This window comes from Hemitrygon akajei, chromosome 3 (assembly GCF_048418815.1).
Source record: "Hemitrygon akajei chromosome 3, sHemAka1.3, whole genome shotgun sequence".
NCBI classification, from domain to species: Eukaryota; Metazoa; Chordata; class Chondrichthyes; order Myliobatiformes; family Dasyatidae; genus Hemitrygon; species Hemitrygon akajei.
In genome coordinates, this window is record NC_133126.1 from 140,445,128 (window position 1) to 140,470,198 (window position 25,071).

At 40.5% G+C, this 25,071-nt stretch overlaps 1 protein-coding gene across 1 annotated transcript in view; it reads right to left on the reverse strand.

Annotated features, from left to right (window-relative positions):
- epha4l (eph receptor A4, like) overlaps positions 1–25,071 on the reverse strand; it is a 127,516-nt gene that overhangs the window by 40,537 nt on the left and 61,908 nt on the right. The window contains exon 5 of the mRNA XM_073040934.1: positions 15,228–15,563. Coding sequence (XP_072897035.1) covers positions 15,228–15,563 — 336 coding nt within the window. The remainder of the gene's footprint in view (positions 1–15,227; positions 15,564–25,071) is intronic.

The following is a 25,071-nucleotide window of genomic DNA, read 5'->3' on the forward strand; positions in this document are numbered from 1 at the left end:
TTGATCCTCCAGTACAGCCAGTCAACCACAATAAAACGGGAGCAGAATTTGTTCATGATATTTCCTGGTTTAAATTTCACTGAATTCCCAGCTGAGCTCGTATTGAGGCAGTAAGAATATTTTCTGTGTGCTTGGTGCTCCCATATAGTCAAATGTCCAGATAATTCTTGGAGGTGTAATAATAAAAAATGTGGGTTTTGGGCAAGATGGCATGGGAGGAGGGGAGACTGATAATTTAGCTGAAATGCACTTTTATAAGGCAGGCTGAAGGAGGAGATGACAATAAAGAAACTGGTGAAGTATTAGAAAGCATCGACTCCAGAATACAGGGTGGATATAAAGGTTAACAATGAATGCAGGGTGGTAACTGCTGTTAGCTGTAACAATTAACAATGTTCCAAGCTGTTCAGCAGCAGTAAGTAGAAGCAGTAAACTCTGCTTTCGCAATTGCTGTCAGTGTACTTTATTTTATGAAGTCATGTTGGATCTCACTAAGTTACTGTGGGTAACTATTCTACTTTGTGCAATACAAAAGATAATAATTTCAGGACTGAGCAGAGTTATGTGCTTATTGATTGTGAGGCTTACTGCAGTTGGTTTCAGTTTTCCTCTACTTGGAAGGCAGTGAATAAAATTTCTGCTGTGATACCTATCCCATAACATCTGCTGAAAAATAGCCTACGAGGGTAGTGAATAAGGATAGGACTGTGCTCGGCTTTGATCTCCTACCACCATCAATTTGTTTCCTGACACTCACTGCCTGGCTTCTCACAGATGAAACCGACAGTTGAGCAAGGTCCTTGAGGGATTTTAGCACCTAACATCTGCATCTCAGCGTGAGTAACAGATTCCAAAACTGGTTCAGTGCCTAAAGTACGAATGACTTTATCAGCACATCCACTGCTATTGTAGAAAACCACAGGACTGCCATCAAATGTTCATTTATTTTCATATTTTACAGGCTCTGGGTGGAGTTTGCAGGCACTTCTGGAGAGAGCTACTAGCTAAGAGGACTGCATGGGTCAGCGTCTTCCTAAGTTCTACATCTTAGAATTCCAGCATGAAACTATACAACATGCTGGTAGACCTGAGCTCTAGCTGTGACACTGGACTTGGTATTGAGTCATGCGTGGAGTTCATTAAACCCGTGCTGAAAGATCAGATGTGCTTTGTATTAGGATCCTCAGCCTAACATGAGTTAGCGCTGGAATTTCTAGCACAATCCCAACCATCAAAATGTGGTTGGCAATCTAGAGGGAAAACAGTATCTGGGGAGAGTATTAGTTTAATTTCAATAAATTAACACTTTTGATTGTTTTTTGACAATTAAAAATTATTTTATTGTTTGAAATATTTTAAATGTTTTGAATTATATAAATCTATTTCAAATTGTTTTTAAATGTCTCTGATCAACAGATCTCCTTTTCAACCTCCTCTGCTCCAAGTTGAACATCCCCAGATTCAATAGTTCTATCTTCTTAACTGAAATATCTTATTCCAGCAATTCTTCACTGCATCCTCTTGTGCCGTACATTCACATATTCCGAGGTTAAGATCCGATGTACAAGAGGTGAAATAGTTGCTTTTATGAGTTTTACTATCCCAGAGCTTATAAAACTGATCGATTAAAACAGACTGATTTTTGCAGTCTGAATCATTAATGGCTTCATGCCAATTGTGTCTTTTGCTAATAAGAGTAGCATGGAAATAATTGGCCTGTCATGATACCAAGTATGTAGCACTTACATGTGTTGATACTAATGGAAAATAATATAGGGTAAGATGTGACCATAGCAATTTTGGCTACCTTTCAATCAATTCTCAGGCAGGCTGATAATGTTTAAGGAGGTGATGGGTGTCTTGATGTAATATTAAAGTAGATAAGCCTCCAGGGTCTGATGTGATCTATCCCAGGATACTGAGGAAAGCAAGGGAAGTGATTGATCTTTTTTAGCCATGCTGATGTGCCAGAAGACAAGTGAATTGCCAGGTTCATTCCTTTGTTTAAGAGAGGCAACAGGATACTACAGGCTGATGAGATTTGTAGCAGTGCAAGGGAAATTACTGATGACATTTCTTAGGGACAGGATTTAGTTGCAATGGAAAACATGGACTTCTTAGGCTTGGGTGCATGGCTTTTCTGGGGAAGGTCTTGTCTCACATGTTTGATTCTTTTAAGGAATTGACAAAGATGATCGATGAAGATGGGTAAATGTGTGCTGGCTACATGAAGAAGAGCACTTAACCAATTCCCTCATGGCATGCTGGTCCAGTACATTAAGTCCGGTTGGCTGGTTAGTCGGATCCAGAACCGGCTTGATTATAGAAGGCAGAGGCGTGTTTTTCTGACTGCTTCTGATGCAAGTACAATCTTGCACTCAACGTCAGAAAGACAAAAAAATAGGAAGAATATACACCAAATCTCTTCAAGGGTTCAGCTGTGGAAAAGGTGAGCAGTTTCACATTCCTGGGAGTCAACATCTCAGGCAATCAACCATGGGCTCAACGTATTGATGCAATCATAATACTGAAGCTATACTTCATTAGGAATTTGAGGAGATTTGGTATGCCACCAAAGATTCTAACAAAATTCTACACATGTACAGAAGAGAGCATTCAACAGGTTGCATGTCACCTGGTAAGGAGGCTCCAATGCACATGGATCAACAATAAGATGACAAAGGATTGTAAACTCAGGCAGGACCATCATGGCACTTCCCAAACACGATTGAGAATATCTTCAAAAGGCACTGCCTCAAGAAATGGCATCCATCACCAAGGACCTTCACCATTCAGGACATGCACTCTTCTAACTTCTACAATCTGAGGTGAAAGAGGTGCTGTTGTGCTTTTTTCACCATAAAGCCAGTACGTACAGACCAAGTGAGATCCTCGGTGATCTTTGTTGCAGAGGAACTTAAAGTTGTTTGCCCTCTCAACCCTAGATTCACTGATGTCAATAGGGGTTAGCCTGTCTCCATTCCTCCTGTACTCCACAACCAGCTCCTTTGTTTTTGCGTCACCTCAGATGGTTGAGGAAGTTTGGCATGAGTCCCCAAATCCTAAGGACTCTCTACAGGGGCAGAATTGAGAGCATCCTGACTGGCTGCATCACTGCCTGGTATGGGACCTGTACTTCCCTCAGTCGTAGGAGAGGGGTGCGGACAGCCTAGCACATCTGTAGGAAGTGCCTGTGTGAATTGAATTTACCACATCAAGCTCAAATAGGTCACCAAGAAGGTAAGGCAGATAATGAGTATACATCACAGAGAGCAGTACAGTGGCAGCATTACCTCTAAAGGCACATAAAATACTTCCTTTCTGTGTTTGAGCTCTTTTGCTTTTTGCCATTGTATTTTATTTGCAAACATTTGTTGCTATATGTCGTAATGTACAAAGGCCAGTACTATTGTGTCAGGAATACTTCTGACAGCAAATAGAATTAACACAAAACAGCCCTCAGCAAATTCAATATACATAAAATAAAAATGTATAGTGTGTTAAAACAGATATGTAAATGTTCTGACAGTGACAATGAATGATATCCTACTAAAAGGTAATTCACTTGTTCTTTCCATGACACTGACTAACTTTTCCTATATGTTTGTGGTCAACAATAGGTTTGCTTTGATATGATACTTATTAGCTTTTTAGCAATGATTTAGTGTATGCAAATGAACTCTTACTTCCTGTGTGTTCCTTAAATGGCTGAACTTTTGAAAGTTAATGAGACAATTATGGTAAACTTATGGAGCTAATTCAGTGGCTGTTGTAAATGATTGATGTTGCATTGCCTTCTTAAGCTATTACTCACAATGATGAAAAACTGGTGTGTTCATATTACAGACAACCAATCTACTTTGCATGTGTGTAGTTAACCCCAACCTCATTTACTTCTGTTGCATTTAGTCACAGAATCAAACCACACAAAAGAAGGCCATTCAACTCATTTAGCCCATGAGGACTATTAAGAATTATCCAACAAGACTTGTTCCTTTGACCCTTTTCCCAGACACTAAAACATCAAGCAAATCTATTGATAGTAAACTTGCTTTCACCAACACACAACTTGGAAAGCACCACTACTTTGATCAACATTGCCCCAGCTGTCTACCCACAAGTTTCAAGTTCCTGCATGTCAACATCCCTGAAGATCTATCCTGGGCCTAATATATTGATGCAATTATAAAGAAGGCACAACAGCGACTAAAATTTCATTAGGTGTTTAAGGAGAATTGGTACATCACCAATAATCTAGAAGATTATAAGGCTAGCAAATTTCTACAGATATACCGTGGAGATGATTCTAACTGGTTGCATCACCATCTGATATGGAGAGGCCATTGCGCATGATCAGAAAAAGCTGCAGAAAGTTGTAAGCACAACCAGCTTCATCATGGGCACTAGCCTCCCCACCATCGAGGACACCTTTCAAAAAATGATAGCTCAAAAAGGTGGCATCCATCATTAAGGACGCCCATTATCCAAGACATGCCCTCTTTTCATTGCGGAGGTAAAGGAGCCTGAAGACACACACTCCAACAGCTTGTACCCTTCCACCATCAGACTTCTGAATGGACAATGGATCCATGAACAATACCTCACAATTTCCCCCCCTCTTTTTTTGCCTACTAACTTAATTGATTGGTCCTATTCTCTGACATCTTATCCTCTTGCTCTTCACATACTTGTAGAATGCCCTGGGGTTTTCCTTAATCCTGTCCACCAAGGCCTTTTCATGGCCCCTTCTGGCTCCCCTAATTTCATTTTAAGCTCCTTCCTGCTAGCCTTATAATCTTCTAGATCTCTTTCATTGCCTAGTTTTTTTTAAACCTTTTGTAAGTTTTTCTTTTCTTCTTGGCTAGATTTACAACAGCCTTTGTACACCATGGTTCCTGTACTCTGCCATCCTTTCCCTGTCTCATTGGAATGTACCTATGCAGAACTCCATGCAAACATCCCCTGAACATTTGCTACATTTCTGCCATATGTTTCCCTGAGAACATCTGTTCCCAATTTATGCCTCCAAGTTCCTACCTGATAGCCTCATATTTCCTCTTACTCAATGAAATGCTTTCCTAACTTGTCTGTTTCTATCCCTCTTCCAATGCTATGGTAAAGGAGATAGAACTGTATATATACATTTTATTGTAATTTATGGTTTTTTATTATTATATATTGTAATGTACTGCTGCCACAAAACAGGAATTTTCATGACATATGCCAGTGATATTAAACTTCAGTCTGATTTAAGTTCAAATTTAAATGTTACTGAACCATACATGATTGCCCATCAATCAGCCAAATGAAAGAGAATTCTTCCAGGTTCAAGGTGCCTAACGCAGCACCAACAATAAGCATACGGCACATATAAGATAGCAGGAAACATACAGTCACATACAGTTAAAATATCATACTATAGCCCAAATCCCTGAGTCCATGAGCAAGCCCACAGCAGTCTGCAGTCGAAAGCAATCCAGCTCGTCTCCCAGCGAGTGAACACTGGAAAGCAGCACTGACACCAACATGAACATTGCATCACACTGCCTCTGGAACCGACTCCGACGCCTAGTTCTCACTACAACTGAGGCCACGCAGTTCCCCTACCATCGGTCCCACCAATGAACCAGACTTGCAGCATTCCACGTTACCGATGTCCAACAGTATCTTGTGATCACAAGAAAAGCGTCCAAAGCGGTCAGTCGCTGCCAGACTGCATACCGCCTCTGTGCACCAACTCCAGATCCTCCATCTCGTCTGCCAATGAGCAAACTCACTGATGGGGTAGACCTGCAGTATTTGAAGTTCCCAATATCCTGCAATATCTTGTGATCGTAAAAAGACATTTAGAAAAGACACTAACACCCTTGAGGCCACTGCATACGAGCACACCACTATCTTATTGGATAATGCCACATCAAATCTTAAATAAATGTACCTGTGTATGTATACATTTAGCATCCTTAGCACTTCTGAATCTGACTTCTGACTTTGACTTCCCTACTGGTTATAAAATGTTCATGCAGAGCAGCCACAGGCCTGCAAAATGTTGGTACCAGTATTCAGATGACACAATTTATCACAGGAACATTTATTTAAGATTTCTGTGGCATTATCCAGTAAGGTGGCTACACATTTGGACACAGGCCTCTACAGGTGTCTTTGTCTTTTCTAAACATCATTTTTACGATTGCATGATACCACCGGACATTAAGAACTTCAAGTACAACAGGTCTGCCCCATCATTGTGTATCCAGAAATTCATTTTCATTCATGATACTGTTAGAAATTCTGACAACCATCTGCAATTCATTGATTAATTACATGGCTAATTTGGTACTTAGAACAATTCTGGGGTCTCTACAATAGCAAGGTCTAGAAACACTGCAGCCAGATTTACCAGGTTCATGCCTAGACTCCAAAGGTTAAATTAGAAGGTAAACCCACACAAGCTAAGCCATGGTCCCTTAAATTTAGGAGATTGATTACTCTTTTGATCTAGTTTTCAAAATCATGAGGAATCTATAAGGGTAAAGAGAGCAACTATTTCCTCTGGCCATGCAGACTATTGAGGGGAACAAATTGTATCATAAGTATTTCTATCACAAAAACTAAATTTGTTCCTTTTTTTCCCACAATTTCTACAAAATGTTTGAGTAATATAAACTTTGAACAAAATCACTGATAAACACAGTCTAGACTACAGTAGCATTTCTGGATTTATAATGACCTGAAATACAAGAAGAATAGGTTTGTATAAGCAAATAGATAGCAGCAGCTATTAGCATCAGTTGCAAGTACAAAAGTTTCTAGTTTAGTAACTCCAAAGGTAACAGCAAATCTTACTTTTGCAGAGATTTGTGACCAGCTGTCAGGTAGCGATTTCACTACCACTGTGTTGGGAATTAAACCTGTGAAATAATTCCACTTTTGGTTTTCAATAGAACGCCACATGGACTTTGATTCTCACAAAATTAATTCTCTGCTGAAGTAGAATAGTGCGGAGAATTTTTGGTGTAAAATGTTCTCTCTGCATATCAACTACACGTCAACAATTTCAAATGGGAGAATTCACTATTATTCTGTCCTGTTGCAATTAATGTGTGAGCAAAATCAATTTGGCAAAAAAACACTAAATATTCTCTTTGAATACCTAGATATAGGAATGGAAGACCCCTGTATTTATGATGGCTGGCACAAGGAACTATAAAGATAGCTCAGATAACAGTTCTGCTTCATTATAAACAAGTTAACACCATAAGACAGAGGAGCAGAATTAGGCTATTTGGTCCATCAAGTCTGCTCTGCCATTCAATCACAGCTGATTTAATATCCCTCTTAACCCCATTCTCCTGCCTTCTCCCGGTAACCTTTGATGCCCTTATTAAACAAAAACCCATCAAGCTCCACTTCCAGACCCAAGGACATGGTGCCCACAAACACCTGTGGCAATGAATTCCATAGATTCACCACCATCTGGTTAAATAAATTCCTCCTCATCTCTGTTCTATTCTGAGGCTGTGCCCTTTGGTCCTAGACTCACCCACTATAGGAAACATCCTCTCCAAGTCCGCTCTATCTGTGCCTTTCAGTATTTGATAGGTTTCAATGAGATCCTCCCTCATTCTTCTAAACTCAGAACTTAGTACAAGCCCAGAGCTATCAAACACTCCTCATATGTTAACACTTTCACTCCCAGGATCATTCTCGTGAAAATCCTCTGGACCCTCAGGAATGACAGCACATCCTTTCTTAGATAAGGGGCTTCAAAATTGCCGATGATACTCGAAGTGTGGTCTGAACAATATCTTATAAAGTCTCAGCATTACATTCTTACTTTTATAATTTAGTCCTCTCAAAATAAATATTGTCATTGCATTTGCCTTCCTTACCACCGGCTCAACTTGCATGAGAGCTGCCAATCCTTCTAAGTTTACTCCCAGCTTTGAAAATTGTATTCTTTATTCTTTTATTCTTTCTACCAAAGTACATGACTATACACTTCTCTATGCTATACTGTATTTCCACTTATTTGCCCATTCTCCTAACCTGTGCAAGTCCTTCTGCAGACTCTCTGCTTCCTCTACACTATCTGCACTTCCACTTATCTTTGTATCATCCATAAACTTGACTACAAAGCCATCAACTTCTTCATCCAAATTATTGACATACAACATGAAAAGAAGCATTTCTGACTTCTACGGAATACCACTAGTCACCAGCAGCCAACCAGAAAAGGCCCCTTCTATTCTCACTTTTTTGCCTCCTACCAGTCAACCAATCTTGTATCCACGCTAGTATCTTTCCTGTAATGCCATGGGCTCTTATCTTGTTTAGCAGCCTCATATGTGGTACCTGTCAAAGGTCTTCTGAAATCCATGTAAGCAATATCCACTGACTCTCCCTTGTCTATCCTGTCTGTTATGTCCTCAAGGAATTCCAAAAAGATTTTTCAGGCAAGATTTCCCCTTAAGCAAACCATGCTAATCTCAACCTATTTTATCATGTGCCTCAAAGTACCCCGAATCTTCATTCTTAATAATAGATCCAACATCTTGCAAGATGGTGAAGTCAGGCCTATAATTTGTTGTCTTTTGCCTCTCTTCCTTCTTAAAGGGTGGAGTGACATTTGTGATCTTGCATTCTTCCGGAACTATTCCAAAATTAGTGATTCTTGAAAAATCACTTCTCATGCTTCTACAATCATTTCAGCCACTGCAACTCTTTCAGAACCCTGGGGTATAGTCCATCTGGTCCAGGTGACTTAACCTTCAGACCTTTCAACTTCTCAAGCACCTTCTCTTTAGGGATAGCAACTACACTCATACTCAAATTTCTGGTATATTGCTGGTGTCATCCACAGTGAAATTTGACACAAAATACTTACTGAATTCATCCATCCTTTCTTTGTCCATCATCATCTCCAACTTCATTTTCAAATGGTCCAATATCCACTCTCACCTCTCTTTTTATTGTTTGTAAATCAGCCATGACTGAATTGCAGACCAGATCACTGTGTTGAATGACCTAAATCTGCTCCTATGTCTTAAGGTATTTGTATATCTGAAAAAAGTTTATTATACTATTGGCTAATCTGTTAGTGATATCAAGTTTGGAATAAAAACAGGAAATGTGATTTGATTTCAAATATTTATGGCATTAGCATTATTTAAATTTTATGTTATTCCATATAATTTCTATCAACTTTGTTACAATACTTCAAATTCTGAAGTAAATCCTATGGTATGCGTGGATGGCCAACAGGTCTCACTCATGCAACTAAGCATATCTTTTGTACAAGACAAACTGTAAATGATCAACAGGAAACTGTAATGTGAATGGAACAATTGGCTCCCTTGGGCCTCAATCAATGATGTGAAATTGTCTCGCATGTGAATGAAAGTAATGGATGAGTCTGAGGCAAATCCAAATGTATTGTTAACTGCTGTGCACAATGTGACATTCAGCAAATCTTTATACACGGATTCTCCACAAGACCCTGTCAGGAGCCAGTTAACACTTCACACCCCATTTGCTGTGTAAATGGATGTCAACTGTGCTTCTGAAAAAAACAGGAAAACTGCAATTTATACTAACAGAACCAGTGCTAGTGTGGAACTTATAAAATCAAGATAGAAAACAATTACATACTTTACACATATTTTTGTTTCAGTATTATTTGGTGTTAACAATAATGTGTAGGGAATGGTATTGAGTTATATTTCCTGCTCCAATTTTGGGGCAAATGTATGCACTCACAGAACAACAAATTTGCCGTTGTAGAATTCTAATTGCACTTATGCCATTGGGAAGGACAAGAGGTGTGAAACTGCTTCCTCCAGTACACAATGTTTTTACCTTGTATTACTTCACACTCAATTAAACTACGAATTCCAACACATTTGACAATTTCACATCTCACATAGAATGAACGGATCACAATTTAAAATATCCACCTAAATTGTAATGAGAAAATAAGATTGTTGCATTTCATTGTATTCACAATTCAACAACTGATGGAAGGTATTGTTCCTGTCCATGTTAAAGAATTACTCATTTAATTAAAGTGAGTTATTGATGATTATTGGAGTTACATAATATATGAACAACTTGTGACTGCAGATGCTGGAATCTGGTGCAATTCAGTAGATCAGGTGGCATCAGAAGAGGCAAAGGGATAGTTGATGTTTCAGGTTGTGACTCCGTAACAGGATGAAGAATATAATGTATTATTATATTCATAGGGATGTGAGGGAAGGGTCAAACACGGGCTAGAGGGTGATAGGTGAAGTCAGGTAGGGGAATGATATAGACATATGGAGCCAGGTGGGGGAGAGCTAGAGTGGCATTCGGATACTGACGTTGGTCAGTGATAGCTGGGAAATGAATGACAATGAGATAAAGTGGGCATATGGGGTGAGGTGGGAGAGGGGAGACGAGGGGAGAAGAAACCCAAGTGGATGATGAGCAGATGGAAATGGGGAAGATGAACAGTGGGAAACCTAAATCGGAAAAACACAGAAAGGGATGGAACAACTTGGAAGTGGAAAATTCTATGTTCTTACCATTGAGCTGTAAGCTACCAAAGAAGGAGACCATATGAACAGTACCAAATGTAATAGATAAGGTTGGAGAAGTTGCACATAAATCTCTGCTTCCCCAGAAGTGCTGTTTAGGTCCCTCAGATGTGGAGAGGAAGGTGGTATAGGGATAAGTATTGCACTTTCTATGGTTACAGGGGAGAAAAAGTCAGGGAATGGAGAAGGGTAGGTAAGGAAGGATGAGGACCAGGGAGCAAACTACTGTCAACCTGAAGTAAACAGAGATTTATAGAAATACTCAACAGGTCAGACAGCACCTGGGGAGATAAAATAGAGATAATATTTCTGTTTTCCAACCTGGAATAACTTGGTTTTAAAGGAAGTACCAAGGCAGGGAGAGTGAGGAGGAAGGGAAAGAACAAAAGGGAAGGTGTATGAAGGATTGTGCATGATGATAAGAGTTAACTAAATGACAATGGCGATGGAAATACTTGTGCAAAGCAAACAGAGATAGGCTGGAGCAGATGTGTATCAGGGCCAGCAGCAGCTGTCCAAAATATGGGATGTAATTTCGGTCTGTAGCACTGAATGCTTCTAAAGCGTACTGTATTTCATTGAAACTGTGGAAAGTCAAGGACAAAGAGGTTAACTTGGGAGAGGGTGGAAAATTCAAATGGCAAGAGATCTGGACAACTAGTCAAGCTTATAGACTGAGAAGAATTAAATTATACAATGGAACTTGTTTTATGTTTTCATATATATCCAAATAATCTGCACATTCAAATATACACTACTTTTGAATTGCTTGTGAAGCAAACTACAGTCGGCCCTCCTTATCCGCGGGTTCTGCATGTGCGGATTCAACCAACCACAGATCGGGAAAACCCGGAAGTTCTCTCTCCAGCACTCATTGTTCAAGCATGTATGGACTATTTTTTTTCTTGTATTTATTGCCTAAACAATACAGTATACCAACTATTTACATAGCATTTACATTGTATTAGGTATTATAAGTAATCTAGAGATGATTTAAAAGTACAGGCTGTCCCCGGGTTATGAATGAGTTCTGTTCCTGAGCCCGTCTTTAAAACGGATTTGAAGTCGGAACAGGTACATCTGGTATTATTTAGCATCAGTTAGTCAAACATCTGTCTTAGTATATAGTATATATTTTACCTTTCTATGCATATAAAACACTCAAGAAATGTAAGTATTTCAATAATCAAACCACTACGTTGCTTAGTAATATTGTAGCTTTCATCAGGGCAGGGCCTTTCACATTATCCATTAAAATTGTTCCGATCATTGACCGACGTAGCCTAACGCTTTTCCAATGACCAATGGCGTTTCACCTCTTTCCGATCACTTTATTATTTCCACTTTATTTTCAATTGTGAGCGTGATTATTTTCGTGAACAGAAACACTGCGGATTCGGAGCCCACCGCTGGGTCCTAAGGTCTGAGGTTCAGCTGGGTCCTAAAGACCACTGCACTGAGACAGATTAAATAAGGTCTGAGGTTCGGCTGGGTCCTAAGGTCCACCGTGGCATTAATACAGGTTAAATAAGGTCTGAGGTTCAGCTGGGTCCTAAGGTCCACCGCACTGAGACAGATTAAATAAGGTCTGCGGTTCAGCTGGGTCCTAAGGTCCACCGTGGCATTAATACAGGTTAAATAAGGTCTGAGGTTCAGCTGGGTCCTAAGGTCCACCGCACTGAGACAGATTAAATAAGGTCTGCGGTTCAGCTGGGTCCTAAGATCATCTGCACTGAGACAGATTAAATAAAGTCTGAGGTTCAGCTGGGTCCTAAGGTCCACTGCATTGAGACAGGTTAAATAAGGGAATTGAGCATCCGCAATTTTTGGTATCCGTGGGGGGTTCTGGAACCAATCCCCCTAAGGAGGGCCGACTGTATGAGGTATCAGCCTGGCTCAGGTGGTAGCACACACAGAATGTTATGCATTTAGGTACCTCTAAGACTTGAACACAGAATCTCAGTTGACCCTTTTTTTCAGTATTGAAAGGCTGCTACTTTCCTGGAGGCATCATATTTTGAATCAGAGTAACACGCACAAAATGCTGAAGTAAAATAGATGAAACCAGGTGGTTGGGGAGGGCAGATGGTGAAGTGAGAAGCTGGGTATTGATCGGTGGAAAAGGTAAAGGGCTGAAGAAGAGAGAATCCATTAGGAGAGGAGATGGACCATGGGAGAAAGGGGAGGTGATAGGTGAGAAAGGAAGAGGTTAGAGGCTTCACCTATCACATTCTAGCTTGTACTCATTCTCCTCCCTCCCTCCATTTTATTCTGGCATCTTCCTCCTTCCTTTCCCATCTTCATGAAGGATCTTGATCCAAAATGGCGATGTTTACTTATTTTCATAGACGCTTACTGATCTGCTGAGTTCCTCCAGCATTTTGTGTGTGTTCCTCTGGATTTCCAGTATCTGAAGCATCTCTCGTGTTTCTCAATAAGATATTAAACTGATGCCCCAACTCCCTTCTCATGAACATAGAAGATCCTGTGACATTTGTGTTAGCAATGGTGACCTGCCAAGATTTAGCCCTCAGTCAACTCCTCACCAACAAGCAAATTGGCTGACCATGCTTCAAAGGTAAATATACAGTATAAGGCAGTAAAATCCTTTGTAACAAACTTGAAAACATAAAGGACACTTTATAAACACAGCCTCATTTTTGTCTTAAATTCTGCAACTTAGTACATTAAGATAACCAACACCAAGAACATTTAAATCGGAGCTTTGTAATACAGAAGTGTGCTCAACTGCCTGTTTCTATTATATAGATGCCTCACATTTTCTCTCTCCTAAGCACTTTTTAAAAATATCCTAGTATGAAATCAGTTATCTATCCTTTTCTATTCATTATTCTTCTGGTTTGGAGGTTAGATTTTAGAACCCAACCCCAGCCTATTAGCAAGTTTGAAGTTGCTCCTCTTAAAGACTACTGGAAGACGGAAGAAACGACTTCCTGTAGATGTAGTTATTAATCTGTTATGAAAGGTTAACAAAGTAATTCCCGTTATTTTGCAGAGTAACAGTATACAAGGGAACTTTATAGATCTTTTGATAAGAAAAAATAAGCCAGAAGCCAAATTCATCAGTAACTTAATTCAGTGCTGGGATTTTTTTTGGAGAATGTCTGGGTATACTTAATATTTCAATTGCACTATTTCCTTTAATAGTTATTGTGTGACATTATGTGGAAGTCAAAACAGCCAAATTTATGAGTTCCATTTTATCAAAAATCAACAGGAAGCAAACGTTGTAGAGAACACAATACTTATGTGAAACTGTTTCAGAAATTCAGTCTACACCATATTTCTGGAAAGCTGTTTTCTGTGGTTGTACTTCTCGGCTATAAGCAAAACCTTTTTCCTTGTTTCTTGCAGAAAGTTTGGAGGGGCGTTGAGGGAATTTTGATACAAATCATCAATTGTTTGATTTCTTTAATTCACTACTTACGTGGGAAGACAGCTGATTTTAAAAAAGTCTGAATTTCATTCCCAGAATGAGAGATGGACAGCCTTCTGTAGAGTTATACTTGATTCACTTTAAATACAGAGCCAAAGGTTCAGTTATCAGCTAAACAGTTCCACTGTCTCAAAAATAAAACTGTTTTGTTCTATTAATCAAAATAATGTGTACCTCAAGTAGTAATTACTAGCTGTATTCTAGCCACATCTAGTGACTGCCGCAATCCAGCTAATAAAAGATATTAATGGTTGCTTGAAGAGCCACACTTGCAGGACATGCTGCCAAGTGGAGTTTAATATAATTGCATTGGTTTGAATTTTCACAGTAAATTACATAGAGGATGGAAGATAATTGAAATGTTTTGTAAATACGCAGACTTATATTGTTATACTGTTTGTCCTGCTAGAAGAAAAGCTTAAAGACAATTTTACCAACTTAAACTGTTATTTTGCTACTCAAATATGATTCAAGCAGAAAAATTCTGATGTCCACATATGCTATAGAAATAACCTACTTAATTCTAGCTACAGCCCTGTAATTGTATCGCTGCTTGGTGATTTTAAGTATGGGGCAAACAATTAGGATTCTAAATATAGCATAGATCATGAATTCTTCTTGTATGTTATAGGTCAAAGTTCACTTTATTGAATTGCCAAATACGTCTTTTACAACTCGCTCACCCTGGGAGTCCACAGAGCCAAGTGAGTTTGGCATGGTCCTCAACTGCTCTAAACCAGTTTCATCTGTCTCTATTAAATGTCTCTGCTGGCTAATATGGTATAAATTTTTGGAAATGACACTGAGATTAATGGTAGGAAGCTGCTTCTAGTTGGCGATCTCACAAAGATACAAATTGTAAAAGTGTAACTGATGGAAATGAGACAAAAATATTCTGATGTTGAAGAGTACAATATCATGGGATTGAAACTGACCCACAAGAGTTGGACAACACAACAAGCCCCTAATCTTGCATCTATCTGTGCTCTACAGGATATCAGGAAAACTGGTACTGTAAATGGTTGCTTGAAATGGGATGATATCCATGACGACCACATAAACATTAAAGACAATAATTCAATTTGACTTGAAAGTTTGTAAAGTGAGTTCTCACATCTCACAGTGAGTAGACTTAAATGTTCACATAAAAGGGCAATAACTGCTCCACTTATTGTGTCATTTCATCCTCTTACCTGCCTGATTGGTTTTGACAGTGACTGAGACAGACTGGTCATGATTTGGATTCTGTCTTGTGACTCCATTTACAGCAAAAACTTCGAAGGTGTAGTTAGTGTGAGCTTGAAGATCAGTGATGGAGACCTTGGTATTTTTCAAGCCTGTTTGCTGGGGGATGAAATGAATCCCACTCCCACATGGCCGGCAGCGGCTAAGATCACTGGTGCACTTCTTACAGACAACGTTGTACGTAACGTCGTGCCTGCCTCCGTTGTTCTGAGGGGGACTCCACTCCAGGATGACTGATGTCTCATTAATGTTTGAAATCAGGTTCAGTGGAGCAGAGGGTGGTCCTAGTTAGAAAGGAGAAATCCAGTGAAAGACAACTTCATTGTGCTGAAAAAATTGAGTACAATGTTCAATCTACTTAATCCTTTCTAAGACATCTTTAGGGCATTTAATGAAAACAAATCACTATCAAAATAATTTAAAAGATAGACATGAACCTTTTTTTGAAACCATCTTGGCTGCTATACTTCCTTCCAGTTCATTCATATTAACTCAGTTATCTAGGATTACTGATGTTTTATATAATAGCCATGGGCAAAAAAACAGGCCTTGAATGTAATCTGCTTCACCGGCATCAGCACTAACCGCTGATTTTCTATTTTGAAGATTTTTTGCAGAAATTATATTTCTGTTGTACATGTCTTGTAGTATCACACACAATAAATTACTTCTTACATATTGAGGTCAAAGTTGATTTCATAGCATCCTGCACATTTATCTTGGTTCAGATGTAACAACGGATTGCCATTAGTAAACTCCATGCCTTTTTGATAGTAAGCAATAAACTTTCAAGATATTCAATACACCAGTTCAAGAATCACTTTTCAAAACATCAATTAAATGATCACACGGTTAATTACTTACAAGGAAATGGCTCTGATGGATTAGAAGCCCATTGTGTGCAATGGACTTCTGGGAGTGGATCATAACAACTCTGTGCTCATCTGAGAAAATGGCCCACATCGAACAAGAGTTGCTTGCAAGCAAAAGTCAATAATTATTATGTGGGGCAGGGCTCGATGTTCATGTCTCTAAACAGGGAACCAGTGAGGCATAAAACCATGCAGTAGATGCTAGCAAGTGCTGAGGAGCAGTATACTAAAGAGAGACATGGTTACACAACAAAATGGAAGTATGAAGCATGAAGGGCATTTTGCTTTCTCAGAGAGAGGCAACCATTTCCTTTCTAAATTAGCTAGAATAGTGTTCATTGCACAGTTACAAGTGCCTCATTATTAATTTGATATAGTTTTAAAATATGTAGCAAATAAATCCTCTCTTTAGTTTTCTTCCATTGTTGGATGGTGTTAGATTAAGGAAATTACATTTCCTAAGAAAACTAGTCAGATTCTTTACTAAGCCCGTGAAATAGTACAGTTACATTCAAAACAACTTTGAAACACCATAACCAAGTCTCATTAGAAAACAGAAACCTGTCGGAATGGAATCATGCAGTTAGACTGAGCATTTATTTGGAAAGGAAATACATACAGTGCAGCGATGAAGTAAAAGTTAGAATCCTAATTAGCTTGATTTTCTAGGGCTAATTTTGCTCTTGATGAGAATACAGTTAATTTCTCGGTGCATAATTACACTGCATCCCATTATTCAAATCTCACATTGGTGGTAAAAGGTTACATGGAATGGGTAGGCAAGTAGAATTGAGGCCATAATCTCATTGAATGGCAGAGCTTGTTCAAAGTGTCAAGATTTAACTTCTGCCCATAGCTCATATGTTTACATGAAAACATGTCCTTTTAGGTAATATAATGTTTAACACTTTATTTACTGGGGAATAATGAGTGCTGAAGCTGTGCAATTTGTTTGCTCAGAATCATAATGCATTGGGAAAGATGGCATGAATATCAATTTCTCTAACTTCCTGTTATTTCTGTCCCTCCTCCTTCCACTCCCCTCTTAACTTTATCATCTGCCTATCACCTCACCCAAGGGCCCCTCCTCCTTCCATTTCTCCCATGGGCCACTCTCCTCTCTTATCAGATTCCATCTTCTTCAGCCCTTTACCTTTTCAACCTATCACCTCCAAACTTCTCACTTCACCCCCTCCAACCTGGCTTCACCTTCCGCCTCGAACTCTTTGCTCTTCCCCCCACCTTTTATTCTGGCTTCTTGCTCCTTCCTTTCCAGCCCTGCTGAAGGGTCCCGGCCCGAAACGTCCATAGATGCTGCTTGCCCTGCTGAATTCCTCCAGCATTCGGCATTAACCCTGTATTGCACATCAGTCAGAAAGGGCTCAGTGCCTCAAGGATCAAATCATCAGAGAGCAAGCTGACGGATGGTAGACGTTTCAGTGAGGTGGTTGGGTTCTACTTCTGGTGGTAGTGTTCGAGCTGCAGGTCAGGTGGGGTGGGAAGTTGAATTCTAGTTGTGGTGGTGTTGGAGTGGGGTCACAATCCAAGCCATTTTACTTTAGAATCCAAGAAAGACCTCATCAAGAAGTAACTTTTAACTAAAAGGGCACCCAACTGCTGCCGTTTGCAAGTATCAAGCAGAAAATTGTGTTGGCAGATCCCCTTTAAATGTTGTTGAATTACATCTTTTGAGTGCTATGTGCACAAGTGAATTTCCCAGAAGGGTTATTCAAAGATATACCCCATGCTGTTGATCAACACTGCATGATATGTATGTTTAGTGTTGTGTGTCCATTAAAATCCTATTGTGAATTTGAATGTTACGTTACGATGTAGAATAGCTAGACCCTGGTTCCATATTAAAGATTAAAGATCAGTGAGAATAATGTGACTTTATTACTGGTATCAGATTTCATTGGGAAAGAAGGAAAGGTGATCAAAATGGAATGCTTTTATAAGGACACATTGCCTTCTTGCATTGGTGCTTTCAAACCTAAACACAAAGCAAGACAAACAGAAAAAAATCTCTTCTTGCAGCAGCAATGTGCTGGAGGAACTCAGCGGGTCGTGCTGCATCTGTGGGAGGAATGAGATTGTTGACATTTCTGGTGGAATTCCTGCATTAGGATTGAGGAGGGAGACAAAATGGCCAGTATAAAGCAGTGAAGGGGAATGAAGTAAAAGGATTCCAAAGGAATTGGTGGATTAAGGAGGGGTGTAGGATAAGACCATAAGATCATAAGACATAGGAGCAGAATTGTCGACGTTTTGGGCCGAGACCCTTCGTCAGGACTAACTGAGAGGAAAGATAGTAAGAGATTTGAAAGTGGGGGGGGGGGGGGAAAGGGGGAAATGAGAAATGATAGGAGAAGACCAGAGGGGGTGGGGTGAAGCTAAGAGCTGGAAAGGTGATTGGCGAAAGTGATACAGAGCTGGAGAAGGGAAAGGATTATGGGACAGGAGGCCTCAGGAGAAAGAAAGGAGGGGTGGGGTAAGCACCAGAGGGAGATGACGAACAGGCAAACAACTGAGTATGTCAGGGATGGGGTAAGAAGGGGAGGAGGGACATTAACGGAAGTTAGAGAAGTCAATGTTTATGCCATCAGGAGGAACATCACTACATCGACGACTGCATTGGCGCTGCCTCCTGCACGCATGCTGAGCTCGTCGACTTCATTAACTTTGCCTCCAATTTTCACCCTGCCCTCAAATTTACCTGGTCCATTTCCGACACCTCCATCCCCTTTCTTGATCTTTCTGTCTCCATCTCTGGAGATGGCTTATCTACTGATATCTACTTTAAGCCTATAAGTAGACTCTCACAGCTACCTGGACTATTCCTCTTCCCACCCTGTCTCTTGCAAAAATGCTATCCCCTTCTCACAATTCCTCCGTCTCCGCCGCATCTGCTCTCAGGATGAGGCTTTTCATTCCAGGACGAAGGAGATGTCTTCCTTTTTTAAACAAAGGGGCTTCCCTTCTTCCACCATCAACTCTGCTCTCAAACGCATCTCACCCATTTCCCACACTCCTGCCCTCACCCCATCCGCCCACCACCCCACTCGGGATAGGGTTCCCCTTGTCCTCACCTACCACCCCACCAGCCTGCAAGTCCAACGTATAATTCTCCGTAATTTCCGCCACCTCCAACGGGATCCCACTACCAAGCACATTTTTTCTGCTTTCCGCAGGGATCGCTCCCTACGCGACTCCCTTGTCCACTCGTCCCCCCCATCCCTTCCCACCGATCTCCCTCCTGGCACTTATCCTTGTAAGCAGAACAAGTGCTACACCTGCCCTTACAGTTCCTCCCCCACCACCATTCAGGGCCCCAGACAGTCCTTCCAGGTGAGGCGACACTTCACCTGTGAGTCGGCTGGTGTGCTATACTGCGTCCGGTGCTCCCGGTGTGGCCTTTTATATATTGGTGAGACCCGATGCAGACTGGGAGACCGTTTCGCTGAACACCTATGCTCGGTCCGCCAGAGAAAGCAGGATCTCCCAGTGGCCACGCATTTTAATTCCATGTCCCATTCCCATTGGGATATGTCTATCCATGGCCTCCTCTACTGTCAAAATGAATCCAAACTCAGGTTGGAGGAACAACACCTTATATACCAGCTGGGTAGCCTCCAACCTGACGGCATGAACATTGACTTCTCTCACTTCCGTTAATGCCCCTGCTCCCCTTCTTACCCCATCCCTGACATACTCAGTTGTTTGCCTGTTCTCCATCTCCCTCTGGTGCTTCCCCCCACCATTCTTTCTCCCGAGGCCTCCCGTCCCATGATCCTTTCCCTTCTCCAGCTCTGTATCACTTTCGACAATCACCTTTCCAGCTCTTAGTTTCATCCTATCATTTTGCATTTCCCCCTCCCCCACTACTTTCAAATCTCTTACTATCTTTCCTTTCAGTTAGTCCTGACAAAGGGTCTCGGCCCGAAACTTCAACAGTGCTTCTCCTTATAGATGCTGCCTGGCCTGCTGTGTTCCACCAGCATTTTGTGTGTGTTGTTTGAATTTCCAGCATCTGCAGATTTCCTTGTAGGAGCAGAATTAGTCATTTGGCTCATCTGCTCCACCATCCACCTGGATGATTTATTAACCCTCGCAACTCCATTCTCCTGTCTTCTCTCCATAACTTTTAACACTCTGACTAATCACAACCTCTCGAACTCTGCTTTAAATACACTCCATAATTTGGCTTTCACAGCTGTCTGTGGCAACGAATACTACAGATTCACCACCCCTGGCTAAAGAAATTCCTTCTAACCTCTGCTCTAAATGGACAGCTCTCTATTCTGAGTCTGTGTCTTCTGGTCCTCGACTCACTCACTATAGGAAACACCCTCTCCACATCCACTCTGTCTAGGCCTTTCAATATTCAATAGGTTTCAATGAGATTTCCCCTCATCCTTCTAAATTCCAATAAGTACAGGCCTGGAGCCATCAAACACTCCTCATATGTTAACCCTTTCACTCCCAGAATTATTCTCGTGAATCTTCTCTGGACACTCTCCAATGCCAGCACATCTTTTCTTAGAAAAGGGGCCCAAAATTTATGATTGGTCAAGGCATGAAGCGATATGGAGAGAAGGTGGGAGATTGGGACTGAGAGGAAAACTGGATCAGCCATGATGAAATGCGGCAGCAGACATGATGGCCAATTGGCCTAATTCTGCTCCTATATTTTATGGTCTTAAAATTGCTCACAATACTCCACCAATCCCTGATAAAGCTTCAGCATTACATTCTTGCTCTTACGTTCTGGTCATCTCACAAATGAATGCCAACACTGCATTTGCAAGATGACAGGCAGCAAATGGGAGGTAAGCAGGAGTGGAACTGGAAGATAGTGACAAGTGAAAGATAGATGGAGGCAGACAAGAGAAGAACGGAAAAAGATAAATAAAAACAAATGGAGCTCAGTGGAGGAGAGGAGTGTGAAGATATGAGACAGCTGCTGGGAAAATGTACAAAGCAGTACCAGTGCTACATTCAGCTAATTACTGTAAGGAGGTGAAAATGGTAACGACAGTTAGAAGAAGATGCGGAATGGAGGGGGAGAGGTGGAGCCAGCGTGTGGAGTGGGTGGATGACCACATTGGGAGCACCAAATGCAATAGACAAGGTTGAAGGAGATGCATGTGAACCTTTGCCTCATCTCACCCAGAAGGACTGTTTAGTACCCCCAATATTGTTGAGGGAGGAGGCGCAAGGGCAAGAGTTCATCTACAGTGAGGGCAAGTGAGGGATGGATGTTGATGGGTAAGCAGTCCAAGTAATGTCAATCTGCCAGACCACATTGCCCTGGTCTGTGGGTTTCATGACCAGGTTGTGATGATTGCAAAATGAACGGAGGGCTGTGCATTTTGAGAAGGTGAGGTTGGAGTGGATGAGGGGAAAGGAAAAGTTGAGATAGTTGTTGTCATGGCAGCAACTGGAGTCACTCCTTGCAGGCAGCAACAACTTGGGATTATGATCTCCAATGCACTATTTCATCGCATGCTTCATTCTCATTTTAAGTGGTCTAATGAATGTGTTTAGAAGACTAAACATAAATTTAGCAAAAATACATTAGCTTGTGTCATATAAATAGTACACAGTGGAACTAAAACCGCTCTGATTTATTTTGGATGAATAGGGATATTGTTTGAAATGTTATCTTCCAGGAATCAATCCAATTTTAATGTGGTATAATATGCTTTAAAATAATGCTTTATTGGGCTCCAGATGGCTTAATGGGGAAAATTTGCATTTATATAGTGCCTTTCACAATCTTGAAATATCCCAAGGCCATTTGAAGCCAATTAGGTACTTCTGAAAATTAAGAACTGTGGAACAGTGCTGCCACTTTGAACAGTAAATAGTGAGTCATTAGGTGCAAGATTAACCCTCTAGCTGGTAATGAACCCCATATACTCTTGAGCCAGCTGCTTCCCACTGGCTCAAAGGTAAGATACAACTTGCTGTGCTAACTATAGGAGACAGACCGTACACATACCATACAGTAGTCCCAAATGGAAAATATATGATAATGATAGCATGTGACATGACCAACCAGGTTCACCTAGGAAAACTGCTCAGAATACAGCAGATGTGGGACACCTGGTTGGTGTGGAGGAAAAAATGATACCAGGACTAGAGTGCAATCATTTTGTGCAAAAAAAAGTGTTCCCCCCCCCATTAAAACATTTCTTCCTATCTTTCACTCATCCCAATATTGGGGTTGACAGGTAGAAAGCTTGCTTTTGAGAGCAATTTTATGAATGGCTTCAGAACCTCATCACTTCTGGTTAACATTCTAATTTCTTATGGGGTTTGGTGAGCAATTCAATCACATGATACATCTTTGTCAATATCAAAACCGAAAGGCATGTTTCCGTAAACATGAATGATACAAGCAATAGAAGTACCTTACTTTAATGCAAAGGATTGCTGAGGTTCTGTTTTGAGCAACGCACACAAAATGCGGAAGAGCTCAGCAAGTCAGCCATCATCTATGAAGCAGAATAAATGATGTTTCAGCTAAGACCCTTTATCAGGACTGGAATGGAAGCCAGAATATGAGGGTGGGGGAGGGAATGGTGATAGGTAAGGAGGATGGGGCAAGGGAGAATGAAGTAATAAGTTTTTTTTGTTGCTTTCCCGACAGATCCACAAATCACCCATGCTAACAGATTTCTTTCAACAGATATGGAAAGTGTTTAGTTTGCTGGAGGCCAGTTTACTCAAACACTGGTGCTCAAATTACATTACCTGTTAGCAACAGTTTTTCTGGCATTCTGCATCGCTTATCATTCTACATGAGACACAGACTTGCACTTAATGATTCAAGTTGGAAAGGAATAATAGATTCGTATCCAAACTTCAGAGACAAAAAAATGCATGCATGGATTCTGGCTATGAGCAGAAGCAGAAGGAAATCATTTCATCTAACATTGCTAGTGTCACTGTTGTAGGAAAAGAGCTACAGAAAGCACACTATGCAGACAAGGGAAAGGTCACAGATGCTGAAAAGTTGAATACAAAGTAACCTGATGTTGGAATATACTTAAAAATGTTTACATTACCAAAATAACCGTATTTTAAGAACCAGTTTGTCTTTAAGAACAATAGAAACTAATGGCACACAAGGACACTATTCAATGCATTAAGTCCATGCCAGCCAAAAACGTGCAATTTATATTAATCCCATGTATCAGCTTTGGCTCATAGTTTCGTATGTTATTATTCTTGATATATCCCTCCAGCTACTTTTTAAATGCAATGCAGGTTCCTGCCTTCTACATCCTTTTGGGAAGTGAGTACAAACTCCTAATCTGAGAGGGAAAAAATATTCAAAACCTCCTTCTTTTGGGGAAAAAACCTTGTCTGCCCTCTAATCCCTCTACAAATTAATTTAAATCTATGCTTCCTGACTATTGAGCTCTTACTAAGGGAAATAAGCCCTTCCTGTTCACCCTGTCTAGGCCATGATAATTTTATACACCCCCATGAAATGTTTTCTAAATATTACCATCTCGTGTTAGCAACTTACTACAGATTTATCTAATGGGTTCATACCAAGTTAATGTATTGGAATATGTTTATCAGACTGACACTTCATTTCTTGTCAAATAAATTCATGTTTGAATTTAATTACTGTGCAAACTATGTTTATTTTAGATCTTCTTTCTGTCTAGTGAGACAAAAAAAAAGCAGTGTGAATTCCAGACTAGAGATCAGTTTAACATCTTGACGACTTTGGAGAATTATAAGGTTTTAGTTTCAACTTTCTTGGTGATCATACTGGCTTATTTTAGAAACCTGTTCCTCTGATTCAGCAGGTCCAGTGGCAATGAATTAACCTTCAGACACTTTATTTCCACACCCTGATTTAAAATTTCCAAGTCTGTAACATTTAAGCATTTTCTCTCACTCACTGGTATCTTTTGAGCCTCCAGAAGCTTCAACATACATTATAGGTACAGGGAATTCAATCAATTATATCCTTCAACAAGGGCTGGTTTATTGCTGCTTTCTTAGGAGACATTTGGCCCACCGAGTCAATGCTAGCCGCCAGAGCAATCCAATCAATTTCATTCCTCCACTTACTGCCACATTGACTACAACCCAGATTGACTCGATTGACCATTAACTCCTCCCCAGTTCTCTTACTAACCACCTCCACGAGGATATTTCATAAAAGCTATTAATCTACCAGCCCATCTTTGGGATTTGTGAGGAAACCAGAGCACACAGAGTCAAACCTAGGAGGGAATAGTTTCCTGTTGATGACTTTGTTTGCAAGCTACCCTGGAATCACTATTACGTGTTTTGTGGCCCAGGTACCTCTGACTGGCCTCTTGGGCACACTGAGTACTTCTATTTCTTTTATGTGCCATTAAGTTTGCACCTTTTATACTTTTGTTTGATATTTTATTGTTGCAGTTTTTGGCATTTATAGTCGTGTTATTAAGTGTTGTAATAAATATTAGATAATAAACTTCTTTTCTGATTTCATCTCCAAATCTTAAGACGTTAACACGAGCTGCCATATTCTTGACGTTGGGGATCCAACTCGTGTTGACCTGATCAGTAAGACAGTCGAGCCAGTCCAGGAAACTTCATTGCTGAAAATACTCGGGATTCTAGAGTCTCTATCCTGGGAACCTCAATGTTCACACATCTCCTGGAAACACGGCTCAGGTCTTATTCATTGCCCAATATTTCCTGCAGGATTTATTCCACCCTAGTCTAGCCAACGCCAAGTTGCTCTTCATAGGCTCAAAATCTCAGAATCAATTCACAGGGAGAACACTTGAAATCCATACAGACACTACCAACGGTCGGAATCAAACCCAGGTCACTGGAGCTTTAAGGCACCACCTGCCATCTGGCTGCCATTCCTTTGCTCCACTACACAAGTTATAACACG